The following is a 12210-nucleotide window of genomic DNA, read 5'->3' as shown; positions in this document are numbered from 1 at the left end:
GGGAGAAGGCTAGACCCATTCATATACTGCAAGTCAGCAAAACTCATGTTTAGCTTACTGCAGCTATAGGTGTTTTTATGTTATATAAACACTTATACACCCACGTCTATACATAGGTTAGCAGGCACACATGCATTGCCTAGCTTTGTCATCTGGGAGGCTTTAGAAGCAATGATATCAGTAGCAAAGAACACACTTAGTGGCCAGATTTTTTTTTTTTTTTTTTTTTTTTTTTTTTGGCAGTCCTTGAGATTGAACCCTGGGGAACTTACCAATGAGCCACATCTCCAACCACTTTTTATTTTTTGTTTTAAGACAGAGTCTTGCCAAGTCGCCCAGGCTGACCTCGAACTTGACATCCTCCTGCCTCAGCCTCCCAAGCCACTGGGATGATTGGCATGCGTCACCATGCCCAGTCAAAAATACCTTCTTAAATTCAGTCTTCAAAGAAAGTCCCATTCTACTTCAATTCTTTTTTTTTTTTTTTAATCCTGGAACTTTTTTTTTTTTTTTTTACCCAAAAAGACAATTACTGTTTTTTGTCTGTGAAACTGCCCCATTAACTTAAATGACAAACATTTATAGATAGCAGTGGTCATGCAGAAACATGATTATAATGTCTCTTAGAACACTACAACTTTTCATTATAGCCTAATAGGCTTGTTTGAAGTTGAACACACAGAGAATGAATCACTGCATTATATTACAGACTCCTGGTTCCAAGTGTAAGAGACTTTGATGGTTTGTGATAATGGTATTGTACATCTATGATTCACAGGAAGCCATTTTTCAAAGATCCAGTGTCACTGTGTAAACTTTCACTCTTTCACAGACATAATGGACAAAGTACAGCCACTGGTTATTAATCCTAGCCAGTGATGTACTAACCACATTTCACTAAATTCCTTGGGTCCGTAGGGACAGAACAGGGGAACGTCTAAGCCTCAATCCACACCTCCCATTGACTGATGTTCAGCCAAACCCACAATAATCCAAGAAGGGCTTTCAAAACCTACTAGAAAACTGCATAGGATTTAAAAAAAAAAAAAAAAAAAAAAAACTGTTTTGGAAAAGGCAGGAATGACTACAGTGAAATGTACACCTTGAACTTATCCAAAAAGCCCAACATAAAGATAAGGGACAAGTCAAATTTTTGCACAGACGAAATAGAAGATCAGGATTTTTTTTATGGTGACAATTTTAGGCATACTTCATAAAATTACCCAGGGCTACTCTAATTATCTACTCTTACATCCTTCATTTTCTTCCTGTGATGTCATGTTTTTTGTTTGGTCTCCTCTGCTTATCCACAGTGCCCTTCTGCCCCAGAAAAGAAGGGCGAGGTGAAAGGGCAGATCATCTCTGTTCATAAACATTCTTTAGCTAGACGTTCAAGCAGCCCTTCCCTGACAGCATTTTTTAAATGCAAACATTTAACTTGCCCAAGTCTGCAAGAGCCTTGCCTAAGCATCTTCTCCCATTTGCCAACTCTGGCCGTCATCTGCAGAAAAGTGGAGAATTAACAACACTCCAAGTGATTGACGTACCTCATCACCTAAATTTCTTGAGACCACCTGCGTGATCACTGGCCATGGTGTAAGTCACAGGGGAAAGCAAACTTCCAGAAGCGAGAGTTGTGCAAATGCAAAATATCGAAAGGAATGTGTCTTTCCAGACATTTCATTACTCTACCCACAGGCGAGGGAGAAATGGTCAGCACCACCTGTTCAGCCTTTATTCCCATGAAGGTGAAGGTCAGAATGAAGACTGTCATCTCAGTTAAATGAAATATTATGTCGATTCTTAACTACTGAGGTCAAAGCCAAGAGCAGTGACTACCCTGACAAATCTGCCTCTGCTTCCTGGCCCAATTTGAGCCAAATCAGGTTTAATCCCTTCTCTGAAGTCAGCCTCAATCCAGCAGTTGCTCAAATTAGTTCAGTTCTCAAAATGACCTCAGGTTTACTTCACTTCACAGCCAGAATGGACCCGAACCTTCAGCTTTATATATAAAACACTTCCTGTGCGCCAGGCCCTATACTAAACAGCACATCAGCACATTTTCAGGCACCAAGGATGAACCCAGGGATGCTTAACCACTGAGCCACATCCCCAGTTCTTTGTTTGTTTTTTAGAGACAGTCTCCATAAACTGGTTAGGGCTTCACTAAGTTGCTGAGGCTGGCTTTGAACTTGACATCATCACATTTAACCTCCCAACTCTAAGAAGCTCTAGGGTCCACTTTCTTCAGATGTAGAGACGAAGTTCCATGAGGCAAGGTCACAAAGCTGGAAGCAGTGGGAAGTGCAGAATCACATCTGTCCTACTCAAAGCTGATGACCTTTAACTTCTTTCAGCTGTGTGTTAAACCAGGGTTGAAAACTTTGATGAACATCCTTATGTTTTTGTTTTATAAATCCCATTTTAATACCTACTGTGTACTGTTGTGTGTTCAGGTGTCTTTACAGTGTAAGCATTAAATAATTCCTCCTTTCATCCTTAAAACTCCCAAACTGTAAACACCTACACAGAATTATGACGTAGCTGAACCTACATCAACATTTCTACAACCAAATCACTGCATGTTACTGCCATATAAAGTGTACCCTGTTTTATCACATACCGTGTATAGTGACTGTGCAGTATTCAGAACTCCGTGGTGATCTTTGATCATAGTTTTTTTCTTCATGATGACATAGTAGCAATTATTTACAACATTTAGTAAATGAATGAGTCATTTGTATATGAAGAAAGGGAATCCTTCATAAAACAACTGCAGATTTTCATTTTGAATTTTAACACTCAGCTGTGGGCCAGGGCTGTGGCTCAGTGGTAGAGTACTTGCCTAGCATATGTGAGGCACTGGGTTGGATCTTTAGCACCCCATAAAAATGAATAACTAAAATAAAGGTATTGTGTCCATCTACAACTAAATATATATATATATATATATATAGATATATATATAATATATATGAATATATATATATAATATATATGAATATATATGTATGTATATGTGTGTGTGTATATAAAAACTCACCTACTAGTGTCAACCCATGGTCTCAAATATGTAATTCTTAAAAAAAGATGTTAAATTATACTTTTAATTATAATTGAATAGCGGTTAAATTGATTTTCTAGCTTGGTGTCAGCTTCTAAGGATAACACTTGGACACCATGATTAAATGTGTTTATTGCTGATGGTAAGTTTGTTACTCTGGGAGTACTGTCCTAGAGATATTCTTTTTTGTTCTTATAATTCCAGGTACCCAAACTGCCAAGGATATTTTAACGTAAGAATGAGGGTGGTAAGGGGAAACACATGCAACCAAGAGATTAACCTCTGATGCAGTGGTTCTCAGCTTTTTCCCAAAAGAAATCTATTTTTTCCTAATAGCATTGCTAATAAATTTTAATAGAAAAAACAAAAAACAAGAAAAAAAAAAGGAAATAAAACCCTTGATGGACAAATCGAGGCCACTAGGCATCAGCCTGGCCTTTGACAGGGGTCACCACCCTGTCTAAAACACCACCACCAATACTCATCACTCTTCCTTGTCATACTGCTTCATAACATTTTATCTCTACAATTGTATCCATTCGTTTCACAAAGGCTGCTTCCACTATAGTCCACACTATGATTCCACAGTCAATCAGACAGACAGAAGTCCCTGCCCTCAGGGGGCTGACAGTATTTGTTAACTTCTTTCTGTCTTCCCTCCACATTCCCGGCTCCTACAGCACCCTCCGTACATATGACAGACAATAATGTCTACCAAAGAATCCCATCCATGACATCCCCAGCAACAGCTCATAAAGGGGTCAAACAATTCACTTGATTTGGTCCCACACAGAGTTCTTTATGGTGCAGTGACTCAATGCTATCCTGCAAATGGCCATTATATAAAGAGTTAAATAAAATCTCTAAGACATTTCAGTATTTTTGAAACACTGAAAGGAAAAGCAGTCATCTTTAAGAGTTCATTTTTCTGTGCCAAAGAAAACAGAACAAGATAGCCATAATGCTACAGCAAGCAGTAAATGCTCATTCAAGCAAACTGAACTTAAAATAGATTTTTATTTGCAAAATAAAAAAAAAAAAAAAAAAAAAACCTAATCAGAATTGTGTTCCTTCTTCTTTCTTCTTGTCCCTTTTGAGTAAGTCCCAGACTCCGTTCTCTCTCTGTGGTGTTCAGTCTGTTGCGTCAACCACTCTTTTTCTAGCTGCTTCAACATGTCTGGAGTGAGGAGTCCTTGCTGCACCAATCTGGAAGCGAGGGAAATCTCCCCAGTGCTGGCGCCGGGCAGCTCAGCAGCTTTACTCCCTGTAGTTTTGGTGCCACGCACCCTTCTGGCTTGGCTCTTTAAGGTTCCTGACAAACGTGACTGGCTCCCTGTTAATGAGCTCTCCAAATTCAACAGCTTATGTGTCTCGGAAATTTTGATCAGTTTGGTGATGTTGTGAACACCATCTTGGATAATGCCATCCAGTTCTTTCTGTAGGTCTCGAATAAGGCTGGCATCTGGAAACATATCCATGAATCGGTAGCTAGAAAAAAGGACATGATATATTATAGCAACAGCTCTGGACTAATCTCTCAATGGCATACCTATGTTAATTCCAAATGTTTTCTTTTTGCAAACTGTCCAGTGTCTTTGTTCAACTTTCACTTCTTCCCCAACACACCTGAGGAACATGTGATGCTGAGGGAGGGTTGGCAAGCTATCTCAACTGATCTTGACATGCTCCCCTACAGAGTCATGCCCCTCCTTTGAGAAGCCCTGTCCTCTCGAGCAGGGATTATCAGTTCTCAAAAGTCAGTGTACAAGCAAACCACCTGGCGATCTTGTTAAAATGCAGAATCTGATTAAGTCTGGGATGGCCTTAGAGTCTTTACTTCTAACAGCTCCCACGTGATACCTTCACTTATGATCCAAGGACCACTCTTTGAGTAGCAGGGGTTTAGTGAGAAGTCACTTGGCTGTCTTCATGATAAACATGAAAACTTTTTTTGGAAGAAGTACAGGCCAGGGTCAAATGCTTTTATTGAAAGTAAACATAATAGAGAGCTCCTTGCAAGTATGTGCCTAGTTTGAAAGAGCAAAACAAACAAACAACCCATCACTCATAAAACCTTTGATTTGCCCTATTACTTAGAAAACAAGAGCACAAAAAGGAAAAAGTCTGGTACCTTAGCCACAGGTAAAGATCCAAGACATCATGGACAGCCTCAAGATCCATAAGGTCTTTAATATTCTTAGGTGGATGTAGAGGCCATTTGATGTATCGGCGTAACCATGCAAAAGTTAGAGGCTCATTCCTGCTATACTGCCTGGCAAACTGAGAGAAAAAGAAAAGAGTTTGGTAAAAGAATTAGAATTCCCTGAAGTCTATGATTAGGAAAAAAAAAAAAAAAGGTAAAAAGCACACCAAAATTGACCTATGGTTGTGTTTTAATAGACAGTCTGGTTTCTTTCCTCCTTGATACCTTTTAAAAATTTTTAAAAACACCTAATATACACACACACACACACGTACACAAAAGAAAACTGAAGTTCTTTAGGAAAAAATCATTTACTTTTGTACAAAGACATTTTTGTTTAAAAAAAAAAAAAAGGATGACTTTCTTATTTTTCCAAAGCTAGGGCAATAATATTTGCATCACAAGTTATACAAAGGGGCCAGGTGCAGTGGTGCACACCGTAATCCCAGAAGCCTGGGAGGTCAAGGGAAGAGGATCACAGGTTCAAAGCCAGCCTCAGCAACTTAGAGCTGCAAGTAAGACTCTGTCTCAAAATAAAAAATAAGCGAGCACGGTGGTGCACACCTGTAATCCCAGCAGTTTAGGAGACTGAGGCAGGAGGATCTCAAGTTCACAACCAGACTCAGCAACTTAGTGAGGCCCTAAGAAACTTAGTGAGACCTTGTCTCAAAATCAAATACAAAAAATAGGCTGGAGATGTGGCTCAGTAGTTAAGTATCTTTGGGTTTAATCCTCAGTACCAAAAAGAGAAAAAAAGCTTATTCAAATGGGTTGAGGATGTAGTAGTAAAGCACTTGCCTAGCATGCATGAGACTGGATTCAGTCCCCAGCACCACCACCAAAAAAAAAAAAAAAAAAAGAGTAGTACAAGACTAACTTCCCAGGACTTAAGTCTCTTAATTCTTATTTATGAATATTTGATGTTCTGAGCTACTGGTAGGTAGTTCATGAAGACTCCTCTATTTCGACCTCATCATGTAATAGTCCCATAAACTCAAATAGGAGCTTAATTTTCTCTACCTTATCAGTGTCCTCCCTTAACATAAAGAAACTCTTTGAGATGGTTTGATGCAAAGCTGCTCACAACTCCACCTTGACACTGCCTCAAAGTACCTGTGTGGCCTTGGCCAGGTCACTAGTCAACGCTTCAGCAACCTCATTAGTAACATGAGACCACCATACCCCTGGCCTGGGACCACAACATAGTTGAGGAATGAGTTTGGAAAATGCGACTGTCCTCCAGAAAACACCAGGAATTATTCACGTCACCTATACCACACAAGAGAGGAGCACAACTGCATAATAAGATCCCACATGCAAGAGTTTAAACTCACTGGCATGATGGAACATGCCTGTTAACCCAGCAGCTGGGGAGGCTGAGGCAGGCAGGATCACAAATTCAAGGCCAGTCCCAGCAACTTAGTGAAGCCCTAAGCAACTTATCAGAAACCCTGTCTCAAAATAAAAAATAAAAAAGGCTGGGGATGTGGCTCAGTGGTTAAGCACCTCTGGGTCCAATCCCTGGTACCAAAAAACAAAAAAGAAGATTTTAAACTCTTTGGCTTCATGTCAAAACTGATTTCAAATACTTAATTTCCTAATTATGTCAAATAATCTCTCAATGCTTAACCTAAGCAAGGTCAATACTTTAGAGAGGCAAACCCTTTTGGCTAAAAATACTTTAATTTTGTTAAATTTAATCTGGTGCATTCTGCCAATTTTAATAAATGCCAAGTCAGACAGCCATGAAGATGGAAATGTGACCATGTTAACCTGTTGGGACACAACAAGCAGGGCTTCTCAAGTTCTCTTATAAAGGCAGTGACTTTAATATAAAGGCAATGACCTTAGTAACTTTGGCCACAAACAACTAGTCAAAGTTCAAGTTAAGGGGTTCCTGGAGAGGCCAGGAGAGCAATCCATCCATCCAGATACTCCCACCTGCAGCCAGCCCTGAAGAGCTGGGGGAGAACAGTTTCAAACACATCCTGAGGGCCTGAGAGGTCATCCTTGGGACTGAGCTCTGTACAGTTCAGTGACGGTGGAGATCAAGAACAAAGGGAAAACCTCTAGATTTCACAGTGTATCTTTAAACAGAAAACATAAACAACTGTTGACCTGCACTGCTCCAGAGATTCCTTACTCCTTAGCAAAGAGCTCCTGTTCTGTTAGAGCAGCAGCTTAAAGGGCAGTGCAAACAAGCCTGATGCCACGGCACCCAGCTCCATTCAGGTCAGCTTCCACGGTTTCAGACTGTTCTCTAACCCCTGACCTTGTGCTAACTATCCCCCAAATGCCAGCTCCAAGAAAAACATTTTCTAGGTAAACTCCCAGACATGGAAGATCTCTAAGACATATTATTAAGGAAAAAAGAAAACATGCAATTTGCAGAATAACTCACTATGTCAACATTTATGGGAAAACACACCCACAGGACAAAACCAGAATTCCTATGTGTACATGCATGCAGGCAAATGCCATGAAAAAGGTCTGCAGAGACACACAAATTCATCACAGCAGGTACTTCAGAGGACCGAGAGTGGGGAGGCAGCCAAATTTACCCATCTGCAATGTTTTCATGTACCAAGAGAAAATTAATTATGCATTATATATATAATTTAAAATATAAATTTACACCTGGGCATAGTGGCACACACCCGTAATCCCAGTGGCCTGGAAGACTGAGGCAGGAGGACCTTGAGTTTAAAGCCAGCCTCAGCAACTTAGTGAGGATCTAAGCAACCCAGTGAGACCCTGCTCTAAATAAAATACAAAAATGGGCTATGGAGTTCTGTCAAGGCCGGTCATTCATTCCATCACTGCTCTGCTGTGTGCTGCAGCCGACAATGCAGATCTTTGTGAAAACCTCAACTGGCAAGACCATCACCCTGGAGGTGGAGCCCAGTGACACCACTGAGAAGTCAAGGCAAAGATCCAAGAAAGGAAGGCACTCTCCCCAACTTTACCAGCAGAGGTTGATCTTTGTCAGCAAACAGCTGGAAGACAGGCGCACCCTGTCAGACTACAACATCTAGAAGGAGTCCACTCTGCACTTGCTGCGTTTGAGAGGAGGTGTCTAAGTCCCCCTTTCTTTTAAGTTTTTGACAAGTTTTACTGCACTTTTCTTTTAATAAAGTTCTTGCATCCCCCCCCCAAAAAAAAGGGCTGGGATGTGGCTCAGTGGTTAAGCGCCCCTGGGTTTAATCCCTGGTACCAAAAAGAAAAAGAATGAAATAACATATATATATATATTTGTGTAAATATACATGTATAAATATAGATAATATATATATACATATGTATATATGTATATGTGTGTGTGTATATATATATATATATACATTATATATATATAAACTTAGATATAGATTTGGTTAAAATAAGAGCTAGTGTGCATAAAATAAGAGCTAGAATACGAGGCCTAGAGATGGATGGCAATGATGAGTCTTCAGAGGAGGAGGCCTCTGTAGGGCTGGCGTGGGAGAGCTCACTACACAGAGGCAACAGGGCATGCCAGGGCCCAGAGGGGAGAGAACAGCTCAGTTCATCCCGTTCTCCTGCCTGCCCTGCCCCCTAGAGTCCTGTGCTCCTCAGAAGCCAGAGATTCACATCCCTATGCAAATGGATTAAAAGAAAGGGGCTGGCCTAGGCCCCATACTCACGCAAGACAGCAGCCCCGGCAGTGCCTCGCAGTTGAGAAAACTGAACACTATTACCACTGCTGCAATCCTTCTCCCTTTCAAACAGTATTACCCGACAACAACAAGGAAAAGGTTCACCATCAGGCACAGGGCAATCCCTCAAAATGTTTAAATTATTTGTTTTAGCTTCTTCACAGTGGCTACCGGATAAACCCAAATATAAGACAAGGGCTCCCTCCTCCCTTAAAAATTATCTGTAAAAGCCAGGCATAGTGGTGCCCACCTGTAATCCTGGCATTTGGGGAGGCTAAGGCAGGAGGATGACAAGTTTGAGACCACCCTGGGCAACTTAGTGAGAATGGTCTTAAAAAGCAAATAAATAACAAGGGCTGAGGATATAGCTCAGTGGTAGAACACCCCTGGGTTCAAAAAGTCAAGGATATTTAAGTTTTTAGGAAGTTTCTCATATTACATGGTACTCTCCCAAGTGTTTAATTTTGAATAACAAAGAACTATTTGGAGAGAAAGGTGTCCAAATGAAACAAGTCAAAGGAGCAGAGATGAAGGCTCACCTGTAACAGTGAGGAGCACACAAAGGGTTGCTTCTTGCTGATAGGGGCAGTGCAGAACACATATCTCACTCGGAGACTTAATGGGATGTGCTGGATCAACTCTGCAGAAAACTTAAAATCATCCATATTGCAGACAAAATACTGCCCATCAACTTGTGAGAAGTCCACAAAAATATCCTGGGGGAGAAAAGATAAATGAAGTTACTGGACTGCATCAGTGGGCAGGAATAAAGTTTACAAAAGACAATATCTTTAATCCATAAAAGACTTCCAGAAAGGCCTGCTTTATTCACTGCTTCCTGAATCTAAGAGATCTCCCCCACAGCCTTCCCAACCTGAAACACTCAGAAAATTCCTCAAGGCAAACTCCCAGAGGAGTTTGAAAGAAAGTTTTCATCTACAAGATAAGTTACAAGGAGAGCAACTTTACAAAGGCAAACTATCCATCCAGGTCCATGAGGTGGACAGGAATTGTCTGGCATACCACCATTTTAAGACAAGACTTAAAAGTGAGTTTCTACTTACGATGAGATTAGAAAGTGTTGTATCAGGGAGGTGGTACGCAAACATTTCAATCTGTTCAGCAGTGGGATGAAGACCTGCTGCCTTTAGGAAAAGTAAAAGGAAAAAAAAAAAAAAAACCGACTGTAAGCTGATTCTTTTTTTTATTTCAAAATAAAGTCCTACATTCAGGAGTTGCAAAAGGAGTTAAATGCCAAGAATTTGAGTAAAATAGAAAAACAAAACAAAAAACCATCATCATTTTACCACTTATTAACAATTAGAAAAATTGATGAGATGATCTAGTAAAAATAACAGATAATGCTCATTAAGTAAACAGTCTTGTGCTCATATTTTAGTCATATTTCTAAAACCTGTTAGAAGTACCCAAAATACTTTCCAGGAAGAAAATTTTCCAGGTCTCAATTCTCTCCACTGAATAAAAGCAAACAAGAAAAACCCAGCTGACTTAACCAGGGCAATAAAAGTGATATACACACATACAAGAGAAAACTTCTAAACAGGAGGCCAGTTATCTCTTTAATTATATATATTACAGTATTAAGAAATGCCCAAGATAAGCATAAGGAATGAAGAAAGCGAGACAGAAAGAAAATGGAAAGGAGAAGAAAGGAAACAAGACAGACAGGCCCTAAGGGAGAGAGGAAGAGTTGGAATATAAGAAATAAGGTACCCCAGAGGGAAATCAGGGTGTGTCAAACTTTAACTGCACTGGAAGCCCGCATAAACACAACCACACTCCTTGCAAAAACTACAGAAGTGGTTTCAACCACAACTTTCCTCCAGGAGTTTTGTCTTGCATTAATTCCCCTTTATCTAGTGTTACTAACAAATGAAATTAGCCACATGTAAGTGAATTTTCCAGGCAACTTTAATTTTTAAGTTAATTTGTTTAAAATGAGTACACTTCTGATTTAATACCTACATTCACCAAAATTTAACACTGTCCTTACTGGCTTGAAATTGTGTTGCTCAAGGCTGTTACTGATCTGCACTTAGAGTTTCTTCTGTAACCAAACTTCTGGTGCTTTTCAGTCCACTGACAGAGACAACTCTACGTGGCCACCTGAAGCAACTTTGCCCCTTCTTCCCCACCTGCTGCTATCTTGCTAGGAAGAACTAAAGGAAAATCAGGCCAACTAAACTTGCTCAATCTGGATTTTCCACTTGCACACCATTCTCTAACCAAGGGGTCTCTACGCCTCTTCATAATAGAGGAGGACCTGCTTCATGTGGTTTTCAAGGCACAAAATTGTCTTTAGCTTATTTCTGCTTCCAGGCAAGAGTATGGATGTGGGTGAGGGAAGGTACGACTGAACTCCCCACAGAAGGACTAATTCATGTGTTATACCTTACCCTTATGGGATCCACCGGCTTACTCAAAATCTCCTTTAATAAACCAAGGTCTTCCCGATGCATCGTTGTAACCTCTCCTTCTTTGTACTGTGAGCTGAATCTACCCGCTCTGCCTGCAATCTGCAAGGCTTGAGAGGTGGTGATTGGTTCTATTTCTTTCTCTCCCTTCTCATTGATACTGGGCTTTAAAAGGGAGTAAAAAATGATTCTCCTTATGCTCCTGAAACAGAAATAAAAGTGTTCCCACAGAATGCATAAACACGTCCCTGATATTTGGGTCATCCCAGAAATGCTCGCTCTGATTCTAATTTAGGCATATTTGTTATTTTGCTGCCATTTAAAAAAACAAAGAAGATAGGTGTGGTGGTGCACACCAGAAATCCTAGTTACTCAGTAGGCTGAGGCAGGAGGGTCACAAGTTTGAGGCCAGTGGGGGCAACTTAGTGAGACTCTGTCTCCAAATGAAAAATAAAAAGGACTGGGTTTGGAGTTTAGTGGTAGAGCAGCCCTGGGTTCAATCCCCAGTACCACACACACACACAAATGAAGTAGAATTTTTATTAATAAAAATAAATAAACAAAGAAAAAAAAAGTTTGTTGGTAGGGCTGGGGTTGCAGCTCAGTGGTAGAGCACTTGCTTAGCATGTGAGGCACTGGGTTGGATCCTCAGCACCACATAAAAATAAATAAACAAAATAAAGGTATTGTGTCCATCTACAACTACAAATTATTTTTTTTTAAGTTTCTTGGTAATTCTTTTTCTTCCTTTAATTTCTTCAATAGTAACTGATGAAAAGAATGGTAATTCTTTTCTTCAAATAGTATGTTCTAACTCAAAATCATCAAACTGTA

General features: G+C 40.1%; 1 protein-coding gene across 1 annotated transcript in view; it reads right to left on the bottom strand.

Annotated features, from left to right (window-relative positions):
* Positions 1-4071: 4071 nt before the first annotated feature.
* The window catches only part of Supv3l1 (Suv3 like RNA helicase), a 28882-nt gene continuing 20743 nt past the window's right edge, over positions 4072-12210 (bottom strand). The window contains exons 11-15 of the mRNA XM_047553988.1: positions 11359-11578; positions 10006-10086; positions 9481-9657; positions 5196-5344; positions 4072-4552 (exon numbers count right to left, since the gene is read on the bottom strand). Coding sequence (XP_047409944.1) covers positions 4117-4552; positions 5196-5344; positions 9481-9657; positions 10006-10086; positions 11359-11578 — 1063 coding nt within the window. The 3' untranslated portion in view covers positions 4072-4116. The remainder of the gene's footprint in view (positions 4553-5195; positions 5345-9480; positions 9658-10005; positions 10087-11358; positions 11579-12210) is intronic.

The sequence above is a fragment of the Sciurus carolinensis genome, chromosome 5 (genome assembly GCF_902686445.1).
Source record: "Sciurus carolinensis chromosome 5, mSciCar1.2, whole genome shotgun sequence".
Classification (NCBI taxonomy): domain Eukaryota; kingdom Metazoa; phylum Chordata; class Mammalia; order Rodentia; family Sciuridae; genus Sciurus; species Sciurus carolinensis.
Note: the sequence above shows the minus strand (reverse complement) of the source record. Positions and strands in the feature narration are given on the sequence as shown.